Source organism: Abramis brama (genome assembly GCF_963993115.1).
Source record: "Abramis brama genome assembly, chromosome: 16".
In the NCBI taxonomy this organism is placed as follows: domain Eukaryota; kingdom Metazoa; phylum Chordata; class Actinopteri; order Cypriniformes; family Leuciscidae; genus Abramis; species Abramis brama.
The window spans coordinates 24241291-24267100 of NC_139978.1; the positions used below are offsets into that span (position 1 = coordinate 24241291).

General features: G+C 37.0%; 1 protein-coding gene across 4 annotated transcripts; it reads right to left on the bottom strand.

Moving 5' to 3' along the window:
• Positions 1 to 326: 326 nt before the first annotated feature.
• dnmt3ba (DNA (cytosine-5-)-methyltransferase 3 beta, duplicate a) lies at positions 327 to 17066 on the bottom strand. 4 transcript variants are annotated; one of them, XM_084138859.1, is made up of 27 exons: positions 16973 to 17066; positions 15759 to 15888; positions 15515 to 15660; positions 15064 to 15262; positions 14789 to 14830; positions 13107 to 14662; positions 12835 to 13003; positions 11841 to 11909; positions 11473 to 11525; positions 10048 to 10179; positions 9313 to 9390; positions 8646 to 8795; positions 8447 to 8554; positions 8201 to 8330; positions 6563 to 6685; positions 6332 to 6376; positions 5733 to 5812; positions 5507 to 5619; positions 5234 to 5417; positions 4466 to 4550; positions 4095 to 4240; positions 3799 to 3889; positions 3515 to 3663; positions 3163 to 3248; positions 2954 to 3023; positions 2625 to 2743; positions 327 to 2489 (listed from the first exon to the last, which is right to left on the bottom strand). In XM_084138859.1, the coding sequence occupies exons 2-27, from the start codon at positions 15880 to 15882 to the stop codon at positions 2348 to 2350; spliced, it is 4389 nt and encodes a 1462-aa protein (XP_083994985.1). In that variant the 5' UTR covers positions 15883 to 15888; positions 16973 to 17066; the 3' UTR covers positions 327 to 2347. The 4 variants fall into 4 exon arrangements, with proteins under 4 accessions (XP_083994985.1, XP_083994982.1, XP_083994983.1 ...); XM_084138856.1 differs by having other exon boundaries at positions 13107 to 14830; XM_084138857.1 differs by lacking the exon at positions 16973 to 17066 and adding an exon at positions 16171 to 16272 and having other exon boundaries at positions 13107 to 14830.
• Between the last annotated feature and the right edge of the window lie 8744 nt (positions 17067 to 25810).

A 25810-nucleotide genomic window follows, 5' to 3' on the forward strand; every position in this document is an offset into this window, starting at 1 on the left:
TTTTGGTAAATTTAATAATGTATAAATAATATGCAATTTTAAGCTACATTTATTTTGCGGGTTTTTTTCTACCAGTCTTTTGAATTAATACATTTATGCTCTATCAAACTCCCTTGGAGGCAAGTTTTAGAGCAATATGTAGTCAATTAAATATTTTTTATAAATTATATATAGTCAGTAGTGAATGTATATGTGTATATATACTAGTGACTAGACTTTTAAAATTATTTCTAATTTCCATGACTTTTCCAAGCCCACACATAATTAAAAAAAAAATCAATATTTCCCATCCCCCAATTTCCAATTGGAAAAAAAAGACAGATACAAAGGGTTGGTGAAATTTATTTTTCATCACTGATGTTAGTACAAGCATGGAATATTAAAGTTAGGCAAGCAGACTATAGCAAATATCAAAAGCTATTTAAACAAAACCTATCTTGTCAATCATCAGTTCAAGAAAAACATCCTAGATCTACAGACATATTTAGCATTTCATTTAGCACCAGAAGACATGGGTTTTGAAAGACCCATTCAACAGAAAAGAAGAGGTATTGAGGGCAATTCCAAGGATACAAATATATAGTATATTCTGTTCACAAGTATTGAATAAAAATAATCACATTAAAGATCATGATTCCATGAGGTCCTATGAGGCCTGCTGGTGTTGAGAAGACCTGAGGGAGTCATTTCTAACGAGACAATACTGCACCTCGAAACTACACACAGACCGTCATTTCACAACAATTACATATAACACATCAACACCACAATTCTTACTGGGATTTTCTAAAGCTTTGCTACAAGTAGACATCCAAAATGAATCAAGACCTTGATCTTTCACCAAAGCTCACACATACACCTCAAGCTGGTTTAAAAAAAAAAAACTTTCAAAAGCTAATGATCAGCTTTGACCAGTGACAAGGTCAGAACCACAAACACAACTATCTGCATAATGCTGAAAACACATGATTAACAACTAGAAAGAAAGCAATTTATACACATTTCACACCTAATTTCACACTGACAGTTTTCAATGACCACAATGGAAAGCGAAATGTATTCTGAGACTTTTCAATGGTTAGATACAATTTAGACACTTGCACTAGACAAATGCAAAGCTAGAATTATTCCCTTTGATGTAATCTGAAGTTCTGTCAGTTAAAATCATTTCAACATTTGTCCTATGAAAACATACAGCCTATCCACTTGTAGGCACTTATTCTTTAAGCCCTTGCTCACATTGCATCATGTTCTACAAAAAGGCCTCATAGTTAATGCAGTGACTAACTCTCACATAGATATTGAGGTATTACTAAAAACAACACTAAATAATGCTTCAGTGACCACAGTTTTAGACCATCAGCTCAAGGCCAACAGTCTTAAATCGGAAGTGCGTATAGGTAACAAATGGGGTAAAAATGCAAACTGAACTGATGTGTTGCAACCTTAATTCTAAGGATTGATGACCTGTTTATTGTAAAATGATGAGATAGTATGGTCTAAAATGCTAGCTCAAGGCAAAAAAGTAGTCCTAAAAATATTGGATCACACTGCAAATTGTGTCCACATTAAAAAGGTAAAACTTTAGAATGCATCTCAACTCAAATCTATGAACAGCCCAAGGCTTTCACTAAACTATAATGGCACAGACAACATTTGTGCTTCTGAATACATGGTGTACGGGTTGCATGTATTCCTATAATCAAAATGCAAGTCATCTATGGTGTGCATGAACATTCTTTTCAATTAAATAGATGATACTAAATAGGAAAACATTTAAGTGTTGACTAAGTACAGTTGTCCAGTGGCCAAACATTCTATATTATAAAAACAGCACCGTGGAATGACAACATGTCCAATCATTATGAAAAAATTATGTAAATGTTTAACAACAGGACATGTTTATTCCTAAACAAGGAAAAGTTCTGATGTAAAAATATGATATAAAAAGCTGACATGTTAAAAATGGATTTAGATAAACTAAACAGAACTAATATTAATTTATTCATTAAATTATAAATAGGCATTCCTCCAGACAATGAACCAATCACAGAGTGGCACTGAGGTAGTGTGTGGGGAATCGTGTGGCTCTCTTCAGAATTAAATCACTTTAAAAGCACACAAGTTAAAAACGACAGTACTTATGATGTTTGAAATATGATCCAAAAGTGTCTGTGCATTCCAAGGATCACTGTTCAGGATAAAACACTTTTAAAACAGAACAGATTTTTTAAAAATGCAACATTAAAAATGAAAATATTCTGTGAGGTCAGAATCTGCAGAAACCTAAAAAAAAAATCAAATTCATTTATCTGAGAGATTCCAATTGCTTTGCCTTCCAGTGGTTTTACTCGCAAGCAAAGTAATCCTTTAGAGGGGCAAAGAGGTGTCGGATCACGGGAACACTCCAGGACCGCCCAAGGACTTTCTGTCTCTGTCCCCGCCCCATATTATTCACATCTGTGTAATGCTTTGGGAACCCAAATATTCTGAAAGTGCAGACAGCAATACAATATCAGTCATTTTGTCAAAAGTAACTTTTTAAACAAACCCACTGACTTACTGTATGCAAACCTGACAAGGCAATGTTTAAATATAAACATCTAAATAAATAGATATCTGACCTCTCCATTTCAGTGCACCAAAGGTAGTCCTCTTTTCCATTCATGGTGACTGGTAGAGGTCCCATCTTTCCTTGTTTGATGGAGTTGGACTTGGTGGTAATAGTGCGAACTTTGTTGAACTGATGATTAAATCATTTGTTAAAAGGAAAGAAATACATCTTAGTTAGTTTTGACGATTCTTAGAACATCTTAGTTGTGCCTAAATGTGTGGCACCTTCTAGGACTAATATAAGCAGTAACTACAAATGAAAATTTGTATTTGTGCATTTCTTTCATTTCATGTGGGAAACATTAACTTTTCAGTCAGAAGATACAATAAATCCGTTTACCATTGCAGTTCGTCCGACCTCCAGGCAGTCCTGCAGATCTACGTTATCAGTCAGTGAAGCAGCAAGTGGTCTAAAAACACAAAAATAAAGTCTTCAGTCACATTAATCTGAATGAATTCATCTATTACTGAACACACATACATTTCCATACTTGGAAAAGTTATGCTTGTGTTTTAAAGGTATGTGTGGTTGTGCGCGCGCATTTATACCGGTTCATTCCAGGTAAATTTCCCCAGAAGTAACGGGCCCTGTGGGCTGGGCTTACTTTCACAGCATCAATCATCACAGGATTACACTGGAAACAGATAAATGCATGAGAATTTAATATAACCATCAAAAATAGTAACATATTCATCTCAGTGAAAAGGAATTCTGCCTCAACAGCATGTATAAATGTATGGTAAGAAAGATTTCCCAACACAGATTTTGCATTGAGTTTAAGTTCAAACAGAAAGCTGCATGGTTTGAAAGTGACTTGTGTGCGAGATGAGCTTCATACATCGTTACAATACTGACGAAATTTTTGTTTAATGTGTAAGCCTGAAAACAAAAAGTTTTTACCTCCAAGAAACGGCAGATATCAGCCTTGTCGTGGGCACTCATCGCTACAACATTCTCAAAAAGCCAGAAAAATGGCCGATCGTCATCCTCTTTTGGCCTCATCATGGTTAACATGCGGTAATATTCAAAGAACAGCCGACCAGTGCCTTCTAAAAGAAGACGAGCAATAAAATAAAACAAAATAAATTACTTTTTTATAATTAGGTTATATAAATATCTTCTGATGCAAAAGACCAAACTCAGATGTACCAAAAACTTCACAATTCTGTTAAATTATATCTTACCAAAAAGACCTTTTCTGGCTGGATTCACCATGGACAGGTCATTACACGGACTTCCACCGATCAGGAGGTCAAATGGCCCCCACTCTGCCAGCTACAAAATGGTGACAACAGGGAACTTTAAAGGGATCTTGTCACAGTGACAGCCTTTCGTTCTTGCAGATAGGAAGAGTGTTTTTAAAATAGCAAAGTTTAGCCATTAAAATCTGGTTATGCGTCAAATTCCTTATACTACTTTAAGAATGTCTACGAAGAATGTGAAGTAGTTCATAGTTTATGCGATAATTCTCTATACGTACATGCTTCCTTGTGATGGTGCGGACATCCTTCACATATTCAATCACGCCCTCGTGTTTGATCATCCCGACCGCAATAGAGTCTTCACAGATCTCAGAGGCAATGTAGCGGTCTAATTTAAAGCCCAGGTCTTTTAAAACCAGATAGCCTAAAAAAAAAGAAAGAAAAGACACAAGTATGAAAAACCACCCTTGTTTTTGTCTTCAACTCCCACGATGCATTGCTATTGCACCAACCTTAAGGTAAACAAAGCCAAAAAAATAAGTGCTGTTTTGCAAAACAAAAAAGAAGAACCACTGAAGAATATCCTGACATTATGACATATTTTTAATTTTTGGCTAGAAATATTGCAGTAATATTGAAGTGAGCAGACCTGTTGCAATCCCATCAAACAGGGAGAGGACTCTGATTGGACGACGCTGATGAGCTGGAATAGAAGGATACACTCGGTGTGGCTCCTAAACCAAGGACAAAAAGAGTTTTCTTTGTATTAATACACCATTCTGCTTTTCCATTTGTTTCCCAAATGTACACAACCATTCAAAAGTTTGGGGTCGGTAAATTTTTTTCTTTCTTCTGAAAGTAATTGATTATTTAATTCAGTCAGGATGCATTAAATTGAAAAAGGGACAGTAAAGTATTTTACATTGTTACAAAATATTTTTAAATGTAAATGTTCTTTTGCATTTTCTATTCATCAAAGCATCCTAAAAAAAATAACCAGTCTTCACAAGAATATTCATTTCTTGAGCACCAAGTCAGTATATTAGAATGATTTCTGAAGGATCATATGACACTGAAGACTGGAGAAATGGCTGCTGAAAATTCAGCTTTGTCATCACAGGAATTTTAAAATAGAAAACAGTTATTTTAAATTGTAACAGTATTTCAGTGTGTGTTTTTACTGTATTTTTGTTTTGTATTATTGATCAAATAAATGCAGCATTCATGAGCATTAGAGGCTTCTTTTAAAAAAATCTTACCAACTTTTGAATGGTAACGTAAATCGCAAAATACAAATTGAACTAGATGGAACACAAGATGCAAAGAGTGCCACTGGGGTATAAAGTCTGTATCTTTTTCTTTATACAAATTGGACTACTTGGATATCTAACACAAGAAGGATAAGATGGACACTCACAAATTCAAAGGCACTGTTATTGGCGAAATACTCCTGGACACGAACACTCCAGTCAGGCCTGAGCTTGAGCACACCATAGCACTTTGAGGGCAGGCAAATGTAACAGCTCCATGGGTCAACCTCCTTCAGCTTTTCAAATGTCCCCGGTCCCACCAACACATTCAGACAGTCTTTACAGAAACATCTGAACAGAGTGAAAAAGACAATAAAACAACCTGTTGTGATGGTTAACATGACATTAAGGTTTAAGTTAGTGTAAGTTTGAGTTCAAACCTGCAGCAGCTGGCGTTTCCACAGAGAATGACCTCTTGTCCGGCACAGCACACAGTGCAGTATGACTGATAGCCATCCTCATCATACCTGTACAGCGTCTCTGTAAAGTTCTCCTACACAAATACACAATCGTACATGGAAAATTACATTCTGGCCAGCAAAAGCAAGTAGCATATACATTTTGTGATTCAGTACTAAAAAGATAAGACAAGATTTGAAATCACACCTTGCACTTAAAACAAAGGCTTCCTTTGAAGAGAGGATGGATAATTTCAACGTTGTCAGTTCCACAGGACAGGCAGAAATCTGGGGAAGGGGCCATGGGAACAGACATTCTGTATAATTATCTTGCAATTGATTAAAAATAAAGGACTGAGCAATAAGAATTGTCCCAACGGCAAAACTAAGTCAAAATAAAATGAAAGGTATGATTTATTGTGGTGGCAGCTGTGAAAATATACAAAGTGCACATACAAATTTAATCTAACAGGTTTCTACAGCTTTTGATCAATGAATTGACATGCCTATTCTTAGTGTTTTATTAATAAATTAAGTATTTATTCATTTTATGGAAAAAAGCCATTTTAATTAAATATTTTAAAGCTGGCCATAACTATATTTCCACAATTTTCCTATGACCTTTTATTAATTCCCATAATGTTGCCAGGCTGGGAAAACCACAATTTTATCATTCCCTTGCATTTCCAGGTTTTCTGATTGGCCTCGTAGGAAAAACAATAATTAAAATTATTGTTGAGCCCTGGAATAGCTTTGATTATGCTCAATTTAATTATCAATTTAAATAAAATAAGACAAGTGACTCACCTTCAATATTTCTGCCTTTAACAGTTACCTCATCGACCATTTGATCTGAGAAGAAAGGGAATAAGCATGGGTTATGTCCTCTTACCAAAATTATGTAAACACAGTTTTGTGTTAATGTTTTATGAGATAGAAACCTGAGTTTTGTGTTAATGTTTTATGAGATAGAAACCTGATTTATGCTATTATGATTTATGCTAAGTTCTGACCTCTATGTAGATTGATATAACTCACCTCTGGTGTACACCTGAGTTGATGGTCTGGACGGTCTGTTCTTGCAGACATACTTCCTCTTGGCTGGAGGCTGATAATCAGACACAGAGGAATCCGACTCAGTTTTATTACTGGTAGAGCTGTCTGTGAAATGGAAAAGTAGATGGAACTCTTGTTAATCAACCCAGATCATCTGTGCATAATCCTATTTCTGATCAATGTGAAGTCACATTTTGAAGTCACACAATTATTGTTTTTTCATTATAATTTGTCACTTTTGATACTCTATGTTATTTGGTCTGTTTACACCTGGGGTTTTTTCATGAGTTTTTTTTAATCGGATAGCTATCTTATCATGAAAAGACAGGTGTAAACAGCCTCCGAAGCACTTTCGCGACGAAATTTAATCTGATCACTCAAACCACCAGGGATAGTTCACCCAAAAAATGAAAATTAGCCCATGATTTACTCACCCTGAAGGCATCCTAGGTGTATATGACATTCTTCTTTCAGACGAATACAATCGGAGTTAATAAAGGCCTTCTGAATTGAAGCAATGCGTTTGTGTAAGAATATCCATATTTAAAACTTTATCGACTAAAATAAGTAGCTTCCGGCGGACGGCCATGGTTCAATGGTTTACGCCATTGATTTTCTCTCGTGGTTCAAAACTTGGCTGGGCAACCGCGTTCGTCATTATGTTGTGCGTCAAGTTCAAGGGTTACTCTTTTGGCGTAAATCGATGCGTACGGCCGTCCGCCGGAAGCTAGTTATTTTAGTCGATAAAGTTTTAAATATGCATATTCTTACACGAGCGCATCGCTTCACTTCAGAAGGCCTTTATTAACCCCCGGCGACGCGTGGAGCACTTTAATCATGAATATATGCGCTTTGATGGACTTTCAAAGACATACAGCCATTCACTGCCATTATAAAACTTGGAAGAGCCAGGAAATTTGTATTCGTCTGAAAGAAGAATGTCATATACACCTAGGTTCAGGGTGAGTAAATAATGGGATAATTTTCATTTTTGGGTGAACTATCCCTTTAAGGAGCTGGTCTGAGACACATTTCAGATGAAACCAGACAAGTTTTAAATGCATCTTGTTGATAAAACCACATATGTAAATTGTATTCCTCCCAAAAATATAAAAAAAATAAACATGTGAGAGTGTGTTAAAGGCTACATGACATGTATACTGCAACACTCATAGCCGCAGATGAGAAGCTGAGTATCTCTTTGGCAAGCCGACGTGCAAACTGCCGTAAATGAAAGAAGTCGCAGACCCTAAACATAAAATCATCCTTATTAAAAGTAGTGTGACTAAATTATCCTACCACTCACTCTCCTATCACAGTCTTTGATCTTGAAATTAGCTGATAAATAAAATGCAGCTAATATCTGTTGCTTTTGTTGACGTGAACTCCGTTAAATTTGCATATAGCGCAGGAATTGATCTAAAGGTCGGATTTAAATTTTGCAGACACATTTATGTGGCCATGTGTAAATGGAACATTTTAACAAATCAGATAGCTATTTGATCACAACACATGAAGTGACCAGGTGTAAAAAGTCCCATAATGAACTTTCAAAATTGCTGTCAATTACCAATTGCTTTGTTTTTTCAATTACAAATATGTTTTAGATTTTGTACATACCTACAAGAGGCAAAAAGCCATCAGGACCCATGGGCTGGAAGCCTCCAAATGCCCAATCTAGCATGGCTTTCACTTCTTCCCCTTTCTTCTCCGTGGGGGGGAAAGTTTTCCCACTGCGCTCACCTGCCAACTACACATGAACAACAATATAATGCAATATTACAATAAGAATAAAATAAGCCATATATATTCTATATATTCCAACCGTAGTTGAGAATGGTTAAATAAAGTATCGTTCCACTGTACCTCCAGGATTTGGTAGATGGCATTCTTGTAGGTAGGTAGACCTTCATAGGATTTACTACAGAAGCACTTTGCAAATGCAGAAAATGGCAAAAGTCCCTCTGTATGTATCTAAGATTAACAAGAGAAGCATGTTTCAGTGTGAAATACTGGATCTTTTGAAGAATGCAGGAATTTTTTTTAATAAAGAATAAAAACTAACCTCTGAAAACATGCCATCTCCAAACCACTCTACACGCCTCATTGACACAGGAAGCATCCTGCCCTTCCAGGCCACCACCAGTCCAGGCCACCAAGAGAAGCCCTTCACTTTTCCCCACACTAGCTCTCCAATGGCATAACCCTTCCCATCCTGCACAGGGAAACAATAAGTCAATACTACATACATTCATAACATTCATGTCATATTATATCAACTAAGAAATGACTGTACAAGCAGGATGAATATGACTTCAACATGTAAGACCAACTGTCAGAGCAATCAAAAGTAAACTAAAATAATACAACCATTTACACCCGGTATTCTATTTCAGATGCTCCAGCCACAAATGGACAGTGCTAAATCCAGTGTAAAAAGTTTCAAACGTTTTGTGATCACTCAAACCACATCCTGAAGTAATCAAAAGAATTCACAGAACACATGCAGTGACACAGATCATTTACTTTAGATACAGCATCTGTTAATGAATCAATGCAGATCATGTGAAACACACATCTGTAGTTACTTAATAGGTAATGTATGTCAAGTTAAGTCACCTTTATTTATATAGCACTTTTTTACAAGACAGATTGTTTCAAAGCAGCTTTACAGTGATAACAGGAAAATAATGTGACGATATTAAAGAAATTTAGAAACCTAGAAGACTTACCTGGTACGCTTGTTCTTTCTTTCCAGGTCTGGGGCTCAGTGTTGAATTCGATGCAGAAGAACGAGCATTGTTCTTCACCTACAATTAATACAACAGTTACTTTAGTGAGACACAAAGGAAGCATACATAATCTAAAGTGAGTGCAATTAGACTGAAAAATTTGTGTGGAAAACACACAGACATAACACCCAGTTTTAATGAAGCCTCTGCGGATCTGTCTGTATGCAAGCTTCCACAATGCTAAATGTCTTGTTGAAACTTGAAGTGATTAACTTTATAATCATTTGTAAATGTTACCCCATTTAAAGATGTGTATTCTTCATACACAAGCATTTCAGTCTTTCTTATGCATGTTAGTGTGTAAGTCCAGCATGCATAACACTGCACACAATGAATTTAAATTTATTATAAAGCACTTTTCACAATACATATTGTTCCAATGCAGCATAATAAAAGTAAACAAAAGATGTTATGAATGTTAGCACTGAAATTGCAGAGGAAAAAGCAGACAAGGACACATAGCTAGAGGAGGAACATAAGACTCCAAAGACTAATCTACCAGCCAGAAAAGAAACCACAGCGCTCATGCACACATTCATGAAGCAGCATCTATTGCTTATGAAAACAGCTCAATGTAATACAGAGAGCATGAATGGGACGAAACTGAAAAGCGGACACTCTACACCCGCGATAGGCCAGACAGAGCACTGAATCTTGACCTGGGCAGGTACATACCGCCTCTGGCTTGCTGTCCTTGTCTGGGTTCGCTGGTTTGCTCCAGGTGCCAGCACCGGCCTGAAAGACTGTACGTGCCAGTGGTTTCTGCCGTAAGCTGCTCTCCCAACCGAATATTCCTCTAACAGAGCCCTATAGACCCATACATATGCATACAAATTACATACACTGTCAACTCAGATCACATGACTCCTAGAGTAAAGTAATCAGTAACAGGGCCCTAAAGTACAGATATGTAGAGAAGGAATGAAAGAAGTTAAATCAAGAGAGGTTAGTTTGGTGATATGGTTGATGTGTTTGTGTTTACCGGTCCATTATTTTCCCCCCTGTGATAACTAAAGTTGACCTAATCAGTCCTGGTTTGCTTCATCAACTCAAGAATACAATGTAAGATAGAATTCAGCAAAAGTATTCACTGCTCTGGGCATATTCAATGATGAGACTTTGGCAGAAAAGCTTGATCAGTAAAACGCAGTAATTAGTGATAGACTGGTATTTTTACCAGGCCTGATCATCAGTATTGCTAATAACCATTCGTGCATTTCCCAGAATGTTGGTTTCCCCTTTATGTCAGTACAAGATCTACAAACAGTCTAGTCAAAATCTTACTACCGTTCAAAGTTTGGAGTCAGTAAGTTTTTTTTAAGGAAGTATTTCTTTGATTCAGCAAAGACACATTAAATGGATCTAAAGTGACAGAAAAACACTGTTACACCAGACTTCCTTATTAATTAAATGCTGTGCGTTTGAGCTTTTTAATTCAAAGGATGTTGAAAATGATTCAGTCTTCTAGAAAAAATATTAAGCAGCACAACCGAGTAATGGATGCTAAAAATTAAGCTTCGCAATTTTTTAAATAAAGTGCAATTACATTTTAAAATATATTCCAATAGAAAACAGTTCTTAACTGTAATAGTATTTTAACAATATTACTGTTTTCACTGTATTTTCAAATCAAATTAATGGAGCCCTTTAAATATAGATTATTTCAGTGTATTCCATATACATTTTTTTTTTTAGGTCGCAGGTTCAATTCTCAGTACCGGCAGGAAATTACTGAGGTACCCTTGAGCAAGGCACCTAACCCCCAATCGCTCCACGGGCACCACAGCAAAATGGCTGCCCACTGCTCCAGGTGTGTGTGTCCACAGTTTTTGGAGTTTGTGTGTGTGTTCACGACTCACTACTTCTAATGTGTGTGCACTAACTTGGATGGGTCAAATGCAAATTCTGAGTATGGGTTACCATACTTGGACTTCACATGTCACTATTCTGTTCTCGGTATCAGCATCAGCCATTAAAACATACACATTGGTCAGGCCACTCTTTACAACGACACTAAGGAATTAATTCCTTGGTTAAAAACAAATCTTAAAACATTTAATAGTCGTTTCTCAGCCACAGTTGTTTTCCAGCTAATATTACCTCCTGTAATGTGTTAACGCCATCATCGGCTCCATCTTTCTTTAAGGCCATTTCTGCAAGAAAATAAAATGTAAACAGTTAAATCGATAAGAACAGTCAGGTATGAATTTATCTATTTTGAGGTGCCAAAAAAAACAAGTAACACTAATAGCAACAATTAACATTACTTTGAGCACATACAAATAGAGCATGTACATTTGTAATTTCAATGCAAAGGTGAGCAACTTTCTTGAGCATTTAGTGTGAAGCGGAGACAAAGGAGGAAAGTTCAGATCAACAGATGTTTGCCACCAGGAGAAGCGTTGAGATTGTAAAGCATTATTCTATAGCTGCTCTGGAACCTCTTAAACTGGACATTTCATTCACACCTCTCTGACTGGTGATCTTCTCCAGTCGCACCACACACGGCTTCACTGCGCTCGAGTGTTGAACCGTCTCTGGAAAACAGCACATCGTTTCCATCAATCTAACCAGCCTCTGCTGGATCTGACTGGATAGAACTTTAACTGCACTATACAAACAATAATATAGATTACAATTTGATAATTTTATAGTACTTACTATGTTAATTATTGGCACTAAATTAATCCATGACAATTCATTGGGAAATATAGTAATCTGTGGAGCACCATTTAGCAACAAAATTCACCAGTGTTGATTACATGCAAGCCGAAAGATGTTTCTACAACTTCAAATGCTTGAATGATTTTGACAATGCAGATCCAGTCTTGCAGAGTTAGACCTTTGGTTGTTGGCTTAAGGCTGGGTTCACTTTGCAGCTTATTCTGGCCAAGAAGAATTCAAGAACCACACATTTAGCCGCCGTGCATAAGCTTCGTCACACACTATTAATGGATCTAGAAAACTTGAAAATATTGACGGCAGACTATTGTGGTCTTGGCAGTAATCACTGAGCTGCTTTTCACAATGAAGAATAGAAAAGCCATTGTCAGCCTTATCTGACATTTCTGATCCAATCTGATCCACACTTTTTCAGCAGCAACACAACTTTGAATATATCTTTCAGATTTAATGCCATGAACCTTGAAAAAAGTGGTAGCCCTTCCTATCGTAGTAGCCATTACCTTGCTAGCACAATTTTGCGTTCAGATGGACTGAAAAAAAAAAAAACTGTGCACCCGAAATTCAAAAGGTTACATTTTTATTAGACGGTCTGTGTACATTTTTGATATGGTTTTCTGCTGTGTAAGTTGATTTTTTTTTTCAGGTATGCCGACTATGTCAAAGGCTGAGAATATATACGTCATTCTCGCTGTGAATCGTTTTGGTGCAGTTTTTTCACCAGTGATTGTCTATGTTTTGCCTTAAAAAAACACACACAAAAACTTTAGGATAACTTACCTGACGTGCTGCTTCTGGCTTTTTTCTTCATCCCATTTCTGATGGGTGAAATCTTAACTTCAGTTTGCTCTACGGAGGAGTCGTCATTGGAATCCAGCTCCTTTACTATGTCGGTGTCACTTTCACCTGAACTATCATCCCAATGAAGAGCATTGCCATTTTCAACAGCCTGTAAGTAAAACCATTTTGAACATGACGAAATTAATTGAGACAGACAAATAGAACGAGCATGGAGAGAGACATAGATTGAAATATAGACTTGTATTCTATACCTGGGCAAAGATCTTTTCTGCTTCAAGAGAAGGACAGGGCAAAACCAAAAGACAGTGGACAAGCCTCTTGAAAACAGATGCTGGTGGAAAAGTCTTGAGCACACTACACCAGTATCGCTCCACAGAAAGGGTTGAAGATGTGTCTTCTTCATCCTCAACAAGCTGATACTCCAAGAACTCATCAGTGAGCTTAGCAGAATCCTCAGGTTTGGAGCAGATGCCAAATTGTACAGCAAGGTCAACTATATTCTTTCCTGTGACCTTTAACCTTCCCGCTGGGCTGAGGAGCTGTGAAATGCCCCTCAAGACACTTTCGCTCAGAGGGAGACTGTCAGCGATAGAGGTCGTAAGAGTTTTGTAAAACTTTAAAGACTCATCATGAAATGCATTCAGGGAATCTGCCAGTTCCTCTTCTCTGGCAGAGATGAAGTCTTCTACCACCCCACCCAAACTGAGCTCAGTAGCAGGAAGACAGAATGTTGAGTTCTCCAGGATGGTTGGGTCTCGTTCCTTCAGGTAGCGTATGACCGCTTGAGGGCGGAGAAAGCTGGAGGCATATGAACGTAGGAGCCCACTTGCTTCTCGAAGGATCTGGACAAGATCAGCACGAACAGAGCCTTTGCTTTGTTGCAGGTGCTGCCCGAAGGCACGGAGTGGACCAAGAGCGTGATCCAGAAACATCAAGGTGACCCTAATTTTAGGGTTCTCCAACTGCGAACAAATATGCTTAGCTTTATCATTATTTTCATCACAGGAAGTGAAGTATGATACCAAATCACTCCACATTCCAAGCATCCTTTGAACGAGCACACAAAACTCCTCACAACTGTGTGAAAGGGGTGCGCTGTTGTCTTTTAGTCCATTAATGCCTGCAAACAGCATCTTGAGGTTGTCATTGCTAGTGGAACAAGTGGAGAAGTGTGCGTAGATGTTGACAATAAGTTCATGAACCTGGCTGGAGTAAGCCTTTAGGCCAGCATTGTAGGCAGAGTCAGGTATGCTGTAAAGTCCACCAAGATCAATCACCTGTGGGTTGAGCTCCCGAATTTGCAACACAACACTATCTGAGGTCTGTTCCTGATCATTAACATAGAAAGCTACCATGTTGCTAGCAGGAAGTTCAAACTTTTGGAGGACATCGAGTAAACATCCAGAAACGGAGTCTTCAGCTTGAAAGACATCAAGGAGACGGATACAGTACCTTGCTTTATTTTCCTCAAAAAAGCCCACGAGCACCACATGGCAGGAGGTCCTTTCTCCGCTCTCTACATCAAGTGGCACCTGCCCATATATGTAGATACAGAACGGGTTCAGCTTACAAGCAGAAACAATGTCCTTTGGATACTCTAGTCCGAGGATGTAATTTGCAGTACGTTGGGAGACCTTGTTGATCCTTGAGGGTAAAGTGGATAGGCAATGGGTTTTAATGAAAAGCAGCATGGTTTCACTACAGGAAATGGAGACTTCAATCTGCTTTCTCCCAGATGAATTTAATCCTCCCAGCTCAAATTTCATATGCTTTTGAGTCTGCTGGTGTCGCTTCAGATCGTAAAAACCTGCGTGTAGGACAACATTATGGTCACACAAAGTGCAGTAAGCGCAGTGGTCTCCCATATGACTGGCTTTGATCCATTTAAAGGTTCTTTGCCATTTAGGATCATAAGTCACAAGTCGCCTCCTACCATTAAAATCAATGTCTTTGTCAGACTCGTCCCTTACTCTGCCTGTATAAAATGAAAAACAAGTTACATCAGTGCGTGTTCTGGAATAGTGTTTGCATTTCAATGATGAGCTGATTTTCCAGTCCTACTGATGTATTATAGATACTGAGGCAAATTTTCTATTCATGAATAAGGGAAGTAGAATTGAATAAAATAATTCAAAGTCATCATACTTAAAAAAAAAAAAAAAAGAAGAATTTAAATACAAAACTGAAATGACAATAATGGAGGCTTACCAGATTCATGTGGACTTTTCCAAGATTTTGGAGACTTAACAGCGTCATCTACATGTACAATATCCTGACCATTACGAGCTTCAACTGGGTTGTAGTCCCTCCCTTGCCTCTCATTGGCATGGAAAAATTTCTTGAACCACTTCATAAAGGTGAAATTGGGTCTAAACTTTCCTGTAAGAAGCTCATTCACAGGGACTGACTGAAAGAAACATAAAAAATGGAGAACATCAATGTACTGTAAAGAGCTTGACAGACAACATACTGTAGTTCTCAGATTATGTTCTTATACAAGATTCACATTTAAATTATCCATCATATCATTTCTGCAGCACATATGGGATTAAAAAGAATAGCAACAACATAAGGTAAATAAAATGCATGCATCACCTTACACATTCACAATTTTATATGCAGGAGGATTAATAGAATACATCATCTGACTAAATCTGACCTCTGTTATGCCTAATTTCCGGAAAGCTGTCTGCAGAAGACTGTAGTTCTGCATGAAATCCGAACTCTTTTGGGACTCAAACTTTACTTTGCTCATGTCAATGGACCCAGGGAAGAGCAAGTCTATAAGCTGGCAAAAACATGCACCTAAAAAAAAAATAATAATAATCATGTAATTCAGGTTAAAGCTGTTGTCAATAAGCAGACATTAACAACAAAACAGAAAAAAAAAATCAAAACGGTACCTGATCGACATTGCTCCACTTGAGTAAAGTTAGTGTGCAGGGTTTCGTTGATCCAGGACAGAATGTCATAGCGACTGAACTTGTCATCGGGGCTATTCGGGTCCAGACTAACATTTGTAGCCATCTTATGCTTTCATAATGCAAAATAAAAAATATTTTTCTTACAAAATAACAGTAGATTGTGAGACAACATTCAGAAGCAATAAATTATAACCAAAGTCAATTTCATTGCACATTTGAGATCATAGAGAAGTGTTTGTTGTTTTATGTCTTACACTTCTTAGACCAGAGAGTAAGATATGACACTAAACCAGTAATAAATCACCTTTTGTTCACCTATATAGTATATGTGGAAAAGACAGAGAGAAAAAGATTTGAATGCATAAGAAATAATGCAAAATTACTCTCTTACACATGAGATGCATAACAAAGTTGATAGAGATGCATAACAAAGTTTACTGAAGGTTTTTGTATTTTGAAGAAGCCTAACTAGTCTGAGTCATATTGCAGTTCCTCAAAACTAAAAAGACTACAGCCTCTGTATTGCGTCAGTGTGTTGAGTAAAACAACTCCTCCCCACTTTTTACGAAAATCTCGCGGGGTAATTTTTTGCCGCGAATGCAGCGCGCTTAAAAAAAGTCGCTTTCACTTTTAAAGTTAAACCTGTGACAACAACTTAATACACCGTGGATCGAAAACAATATGCGCACGAAATCTAAACGAAAGTATGAAATAAAACCAGCAACGTGCATTTAGATGTTTAGCGGTTGATTTATTTGTGGAATGACGATGGAATAGTAGTGGTTTATAGCATTATAATTTAGTCGCTGACTCTTGTTGTCTTTGTGAACACTTTCAAAACAATTGGATTCACGCTACCGAGACAAATGTTTACTTCATTTGTGCGATTTTAACTTTGCAAGTCGCTTTAACCTAGACGTAAACGGCTAACATGCAGTGCAATATATGTTTGCAAATAACGTCAATTCAGTAAACATTTTTTCCATAAGCCATATCCGCGTTCTCATTGTAAGACCGGTTGTCTTTGTCAGTGTGTCTTTGTGTTGCTGTAATGGTCGCTCACATGAAGCGAAAACTGTAGCCTATGTAGGCAATGAAACATAGGAATGAATACTGTTTCAGCAGAATCGTGACTCTCCACAAAAACTAATAAATCGAAACGTGCTTTTTTTTTTAAATCAAGTATGTCCTACCTTATTTGTACCTTGGTCCCGGAGACCTCGCTACTCCCCAGTCTAGAAGGTATCCTAGTCCACCCCAGTGCTTCCCCCAACATATGCATTGTGCTGACAAGGATTGGCCTGTAGAAGCCAAAGTGGGAGGGACTACACTGCAGCTAGCTAAGATTTCTCGAACGTACGAAATAGCGTGTTGTTGGGCAAACATTTATTTTGACGTCAGGATACAGATGTGAAATAAATCTGAACTGACTTCTGTCCAGTTTTATTCGTAACCATTAACAACGAATCTGATGCCAAGAACGGGCATTCGCGATTTTTTTAACTCGCACAGTTAAAAACGCCGATCAGTTTTGCACATGTTCTGTTGGTGTTTAAACCAAACATTGTTGGATTATTTCGTCAAAATTACTGAAATAATATTTAAAAAAAATGTGACGCGCGAAGTTATCCAGAAGTTTTGCAGAATGATTCACTTTTTATTTAATATTTTTTAATGAACTATCAGTCATTTCCGTTACAATCATGTTACGATCATGACACGGTCACAAACGAAAGCCACGTGGCGTGCACGCGCATGGTTGTCGAGTTGGTGAGGTATGTTTTTACGTTAGTAAATTTTGAAATATTGTGTATAATACCTCAGAGACCAAACATATATTTGCGAAATTACGCCTTTTTATTGTTAAATGTGCATCGCGTACATTTAAAGTGTACACATCTCTCAAATATCAATATAATCTCTACAGAAAACAGTGAGAGGTTACTGACACTGAAATGGCTGGCGGTGCGCTGAGTTGAACGTGTTGATATGGCGCCAAAAAAAAAAAAAAAAAAGCTTCGGGGAAAGGGCTTGTACCACCTAAAATGGCGGGGCTATTTGAATGGCCTTGTTCTGAAATGTGACTCGTTTTGTATCTTTAAGAAGAAATTCTATTACACCGAGTTTAAATACACTTTCACAAATGTAAGATGATCCTTTAAGTTTATCTCAATTTAGTCCACTTTGGACCCTGCCTTTACATCAGCTACACATGTGATGTTTTCCGTTTTATTCTGCTTTATAGCGCAGCCAATCTGGTGCATATTACACCAGCAAACTAGTTTTTTAATCATAAAAAATATAGTTTATGTAAATCGTATTGAAGCTTGAGAAATAATTGATAAAACCATACCAGTTTAACACAAAGAAGTCATTAGCACGTTAGCTTACATAAAATATGCACACACACACACACACACACACACACAAAAAGTGTGTGTAAATATATATATATATATATATATATATATATAATAAAATAAATAAAACCTTTAGGATACCTTTATGACAGAGCTGGGTTAGTTTAGACATGTAGGCTATGTCTTGATTGCATTTTTATTTGTTTTAACTCGATTTAATTAAAGACAAAGCAGGACAGACAGGACAGGTGAGGATTTTTTATTTTCCTTTTCTCACTCTTTCTTTCACTCATTCTTCGTCCCTTCTTTTACTTTCATAAATATGTAAGCTGTTTTGTGTAATTCTATTTCTCCTATCCCATCTTAAAGGGTTAGTTCACCCAAAAATGAATATTCTGTCATCATTTACTCACCCTCAAGTTGTTCCAAACCTGTATGAATTTCTTTCTTCTGCTGAACACAAAAGAAGATATTTTGTAGAAAATGGGTAACCAAACAGTTGATGGGCCCCATAGACTTCCATAGTATGGGGAAAAAAAATACTATGGAAGTCAAAGTGGTCCATCAACTCTTTGGTTACCACCATTCTTCAAAATATCTTCTTTTGTGTTCAGCAGAAGAAAGAAATTCATACAGGTTTGGAACAACTTGAGGGTGAGTAAATGATGACAAAATTTTCATTCTTGGGTGAACTATCCCTTTAATATGCAGAGGCGGCTGTAAGAAAGACATTTCTTGGTTAATTTTCCCAAGAAGTACTGGCACTATCAAAACATTACTCTGTTTGAGCATTTCAACCAGCCCAACGGAACAGTATTGACACAATCAACACTGAGTTTGGGGCAGGGCTACCTGTTTAGGAAACCTGTTTGAAAAAAAAAGATTATTTTTGCAGTTCTGTTTGGTGATTACACTCAAACTGTGGTTTTTGGTTGGAACTGCTTTGAGAAGAGGTTCTTCTCTACTAACCACTTCATTTATGACAGAGCTGAATTACACACAGCTTGACTTTTAGTTTTGTTTTAACATCAGCAGGCCTAATTTGTTTAAAGGCAAAGCAGGACAGACAGGATAGGTGAGGAATTTCCTGATGAAGCACTGTGACACTATCAAAACATTACTCTTTGTTTGAGCATTTCAACCAGGCCAACAGAACAATATCGACACAACACTGAGATTGGGGCAGGGCTACCTGTTTTTCTGACCAATTGTAGAGTAAACCTGTTTGAAAACATTTATTATTTTTGCAGTTCCGTTTGGTGATTTCTGATGTGAGTTCCGTTTGGTGAACTGTGGTTTCTGGTTGGAATTGCAATGAGAAGTTATTCTCTATTTACCACTTCTTAAAGGTACACTGTGTAGTTTTTTAAAGTATTTTATTAGCTAAAATCAATGTCTTTATTATAAATATGTCCTCATTGGTGTAAAATTACCTCTGCCAATGATCTGACTTATCCTCGTAAGCGAAGAGTTTCTTATCTTTATTTACATTGGCCGGGTAAGTCCAAGGAGGCTTCCATGTCATTCCGCCATTTTGAAAAACTATAATAACAGAGAGGGGACAAAAAGCACTAGCCTACCTCAACGTGTTTCCATTCATGTTTTCGTTCAGAGCCAGCGATTTTGAAAGGCTGCACTGCACGTTACTTAATAATGCAAGATCATACTTATAGAAAGAAAACTCGATGAAGTGCTATTGGAAGACATGTTGTCATAGCTTCTTGGTACATAACGTCTACCTAGTTGCAACATGCATTTGAAAAAGCGAGGCGCTAGAGAGCACTATTCGTTTGAATGCAAAATACAATTTCACCGCTAGATGGGAGAAATTCCTACACAGTGTCCCTTTAATAACTCGCAATTGTGATTTTATATCTCACAATACTGAGAAAAGAAGTCAGAATTGCAAGATATAAACTCGGAATTGCTAGAAAAAAAGTCCGAATTGCAAGATAAAAAGTCGCAATTATCTTTTAAATTGTTTTATTCCTTGGAGGAAACAAGCTTCCGTAGTTTTCACAGTTATCCCAATAGAGATTCCCCAAAGAACCTTTCCCTGATCAGTTCTTAAAAGAACCATTTTTTTTTCTTCGCGTGAAAAAACATTTTAATAATCTAAAGCACCTTTTTTCTGCTTATCACAAAAAAAAGAGAGATGAGAGGAGAAGAGCAAAGGACCATGTGATCTGTTTTAATATTTTTTGTTAAATTATTGAAGTTGACTGTCCAGTGGAACACGGAAGCTTAAACTGAAGTGAATTCCTTATCAGAAGTGAAAGAAGTAGTCAGCGATCCCTATCACGCTCCTGCTCTACAAAAACAGTAGTCTTTATCTTCTCTCCTTCCTGTCCCCTCCAGATGTCTGCTGTTTGAAACTGAAAATAACGGTTTCACTACAACATAACTTATACCCACACATAAATCTCTCTCGTGCATATTTCACAATGTCTCCTTTGGCACGCTTGAGAAAGTGACCATTTAACTTGTGTTTGAGACATACTGTTTCTCTAGTGATTATTTGTAGCTGTCTGCTAGTTTATGAAGGACAACTTTTTAGGAACTGAAAACATTTGGTATACCTGGGATTTTGCAGAATTCAAAGCAGTAATGAAATAAAAGTCCTGTCATCATCCCCACATTTCTCCAACCTGTATGACTTTCTTTTATTTGTAGAGCACACAGGAAATATTCAGAAGACTGATTTTTCTTTATTTTGCCACAGTGAAGCTGCAAAGCACCAAAAAGGACTCAACAATAAAAGTGGTCTAACTCATGCTACAGCTACCAAAACTATTGTGTTAGAAACAGGATCAGTCCAGTTAGTTAAGAAATCATTTAGACCAGTTCTGATTCATTGAAAAGATCTGACTTAAAAGAATGGTTTGTTCAGGAATCAGACAGCTAGGAACTCTCATCGAACATCATACTGTATGCTTTTTATGAAGGTTTTGATAAGATTTTGCATCTGGACTGAAGCTTGAAAGCTTTAGCCCATTTATTGTAATTGCATTGAAAATACCTTGAAAATATCTCCATTTGAGTTTTGAAATGACATGAAAATTTAATTCTGTCTTAGAAAGTGTATGGCTTAGATACTCAAACTGGTCACTATTTCATTTGTTATTTGCCATACTTTTTGCATTCAGTAGTTCATTTTAAATAGTTGAGTGGCAAATTAATTTTTTAAAGTTTAAATAAAAAAAATAAAAAATTAATATATAGGCTACCTCTGTTATAATGAGCTTCTAAAATGTTTTTAAACTAGTTTTAGATGGAGCATGTCACACCGCAGCACATAATACAGATTCACTTGCTTTAAAAAAAGCAGCAGATTGAAAAGTGCTTCTTAACACAAACCCACTCTCGTCTTCAGCCATAGATGAACCTAAGAACCCAGACAGCTCATCGCATCACTCACCTCGCTATTGAGATGGCAAATCCTATCACACTCATGCCTGGTCTACCACAGCAGGGTCACTGGGGTCAAGGTAGGCTTTGTGTTATATTTATCAAGGGGCAACACCCTGTAGTGACAGGAAAGAGAGCCAGTCTGGTTCTTAGTTCTTAATTCAGAAAAGAGAAGTTTTGCTAGAGAAATAGCTGCAACTGAATGCATCAAATAGGCATATATAAACTGTAGAAAAAATATGAGATTTGTTGACTCGAGCTGCGCACGGGTAAAAAAAGGTCCATTGTTTATTGTCAATATGAAGCACAGCTCAGATGTCACTTTCAAACCAAGCAACTTTCTGTTGGTCAACATGGCCAACTTGAACCCATGGAGAAATCTGCGTGCGAAATAGTTTGTTCTTGCGCGGAATTCCCGATCATGTGGATTTCTATTAATGACTGGATTTGGAAAGCAAAAAAATCCTGAACATAAAGTTGGTGGTCTTGCAACTGTCTTAAACATAGATTCTTGCATGGAGCCATGATGGGGTTGGTGGCATTTTTATTAATTATTTATTTTTTAGGGCAGAGAGCTATTTGGGTTGCTTGAAGCTGAGTTAGTAATTAAACTGATCATAACTTGTAGGTTGTACTATCTATACATTTTGAGCAGTATTAGTTTTCAAAGCTTTCAAAATGTGAGCTAAGTAAGTCTGTTCTTTAGGGTGTGTTTTTAAAGGGAAAGGTTGAGATAAAATCCCTGAGAGAAAGACAAAGGTGAATGAATGAGAGTGGTAAGCAGCTGAGACAGGGAAAAGACAAAAAAACAATACTAGAGGTCAGGTCCTGACAGGTGCGATCAAACTCATCACAAGTTGCAGGATAAGGGAACTCACAGCCACCACAGGGGGTCACGCTGCACTTGTCACAGCCAATCAGACACAGCCACAGTGTGAGTGCTGCCTTTGTTTGTCTCACCTCACTGTGAGACTTTTCTAGCCAATCATCTTGATTGATTCTGGGTTTGACTGACAGGGATGAGGGAAGGAATTGCAAAGCGTGTAATAAAGGTCAGTGAAGTGTTGTAAACTGCTCTGGACACATGTATAAAATGTAAAAGGTGACAGTAATTTAAATAATTTTCTGTTTATGTGTTTATTTATTAATGGTTTTTTTCTTGTTGTTCGTGGAGTACTTAAGAGGTTTTATTTTAACACTTAAAACTTATTTATGTGAGGGTGCTGTGTCAGAAATTAACAAAGGCTGAGGACAAAAATGCCCTATAAGAAACAAAAATTTCCCAAATATTTAAAATGCAAGTTTCTTTTTGTTCATGTTATTGTATTTTATTATTTTCAAATATTTTTAACATAACATTTAATATATTTAACAATATTATTTTCTATGCCAAGACCTGATCTTGTGTATTTGGTTCTGATTTACAGGCACGATTTTTTCCTAAAAATTTCAGCATTAATTTAAAGTTATTTGGAAATATTTACTTTTTTTAAATGTAACATTTGATATATTTCATAATATTCTATTCTAAGCCCAGACCAGATCTTGTGTATTTACAACTACTTTTTTTTGTTTTGTTTATTCAGTATACTTAATTGCAAATTGACAACATGGTGTAGCCTTTTATATATATATATATATATATATATATATATATATATATATATATATATATATATATATATATAATAAAAAGTATGCCACCATAAAGTTAAAAAATGCCACTGAAAATCAGTTCTTTAATAAAGATAATTATTAAATTCTTGTTTGCATATATGTTTTGGGGGGTAGGCTACTAAACAAATACAGCTTCTAGTTAAAGCATACTTGTCTGAGCATAATGTGTGACTGAGTTAGATGTGGGAGGGCTTGAGTGGAGCCAAGATGGTCATAAACACTTTGGCTGTGAAGTCATTGTGTTATTCTTCTATGGGGTCACCACAAAGTTTTCAGTATTGGTCACAGTAACACAGACTATAGAATCTCTTTAGAGAACCCTGTACATACAGGCCATATACATTTGACTATAGTGTTATCTCTTTGTACTGTTCAGTTTTTAGACCTTGTGCTGTTTCATCATTTGAAATACAATTATTTTTCTCTAAGACCACGTGGCAAACACATGGCCATTGTGCAGCCACTTACTTCCCCTCACAGAACAACTCCACCTGCTTGAAAAACGTGCTTTAAAAGCACAATGTATAGAATGCCTCGTTAATATACACACATAGCGCCCTCTACTGGACATGTATGGTAATTATTACAACGACTGTTACTAGAGCCTATTTCAAATGTTGCCATTTGTCCGTTTATGAGATGTTCAGTTCATTATTATAGCCCACATAACCTTAATTTAACCTCATACTAATAATACAAATTATATTAAAATAAAATATTATAAAAAGTATGTCATTATTAACAATAAAACGTAGCCTATTATTATTAATCATTACGAATGAACATTTTCAGCAGTGATTTAGAAGACTTTCTCTGCAGGATCCCTGCTGTGCTCCGGCCACAATACTCTGCTGCACCCCCAGGAGTCAAACACACACACACACACACACACACACACACACACACACACACACACACACACACACACACATACACACACACACACACACACACACACACACACACACACCCACCACCACCACTACTAAGACTGACCTTGAGTTGCCATGGCAACCTCTCTGCTCCACATGAAGCTTCACTTAAGTAAACAGGCATGCACACACACACTCAAACAGGCATGCATACACACTCACACATTTAAGTAATGTTTAACACACGGGTCAATGAACTCAGTAAGTCTATAAAGAGAATAATATTGAGAAGGTAGAAAACAGTAATTTAGCAGACTCTTCAAGATACTTGCAATATTCTGCAGGGTCAGTCCCCATGAAGAAACCTGAGGTTAAGTGCCTTGATCAAGGACTCAAGTGATAGCTGAAGTCTCACTCTTTGTGGGACGTGAACCTACAACCTTCTGATAGGCAGCCCTGAGCCCTGCCCTGATTGAAATGACTTGTTAATTTCTTTAACATTTCTTTACTAACATAAAACATGTGGCCTGGTAGAAACATAGCTTTATGAGATCTGCAAAAACAATTAAAACTTATATGCCTGGTTTCACAGACAGACCGGGTTTAGATTAAGCCAGGATTAGGCCTTGGTTCAGTTAGGACATCTAAGCTTTATAAAAATGACTTGGAAAAAAAACATTACTGTGTGCATCTTGAGGCTAAACAATGGCACAGCTCAAACACACATTTTAGTCCAGGCTTAAACATTGTCTGTGAAACGGTGTATAAAAGTGTATAGCATTACATGCAGATATTCACAGTCAGATAAATGTCAGTACATTGTCACTTTGAAATAATGTCTCAATACTGTTATCAGGCCATATGGTTTGAACACCAAGATGCAGTTTTATGGGATGCAACATTTTCTAGATTTTAAAAAAATGTATGTAAAGAGTTGGAGTGAGTTTATTGTTGATCACTTCATAAGGAACATGATTTTTGATGATAGGCTACATCAATAATGTTGGTGCACTACAAAGCTGCTCCAGTGCTATCTGCTATTCTGCTGAATAAATGAAGCACATTACAGTTGGATTCCATGCATATATTGTTGGTTCTAGTAGTTCACATTTCAATACGACTCCCATGTGACATCTGGTACAAGGAAAAATTGTGAGATGGAGGGCCTTGTTACCCCTGCAGAAGAAAGAAGTCATTTTTGCATATTTGCCTCAACTTAGTTAACTGAAGTCAGTCTTAATTAACACAAGTCTTTGTACAATATATGATTAATGAATTGCTAAGCGGAATAGCCTTCCTGATACTGTTCGTTGCTCAGACTCGCTCTCCCAGTTTAAAACTAGATTAAAGACGCATCTCTTCAGCCAGGCATTCATATAACATTTTAAATCTTACTGTTCAAACTACAATCTGGCCTCTAGTTCATAAATGCCAGAGGAGAACTGGCCCCCGACTGAGCCTGGGTTCTCCCAAGGTTTTTTTTCTCAATTGGGTCACCTGATGGAGTTTTAGGACACCATTAGGTCACTTGATGGAGTTTTCGGTTCCTTGCCACTGTTGCCTTTGGCTTGCTCAGTTGGGGATATTTTGGGGATATTAATTTAATTTTATCAATCAATAAATTTAAACTAGAAACAACCTTGTTGTGTTATTTTGGTTTAATGCTGTGAAGCTGCTTTGATGCAATCTGTATTGTGAAAATCTCTATATAAAT

Excerpts from the sequence above, each read along its gene's own strand:
- dnmt3ba (XM_084138856.1), bottom strand. The coding sequence starts at position 15,882 with ATGGCTACAAATGTTAGTCTGGACCCGAATAGCCCCGATGACAAGTTC. Across the intron at positions 8,331-8,446 it reads CCATCTACCAAATCCTGGAG|TTGGCAGGTGAGCGCAGTGG; the intron begins GTACAGTGGAAC and ends GTTCATGTGTAG. Across the intron at positions 5,418-5,506 it reads GGAAACGCCAGCTGCTGCAG|ATGTTTCTGTAAAGACTGTC; the intron begins GTTTGAACTCAA and ends CACTCTGTTCAG.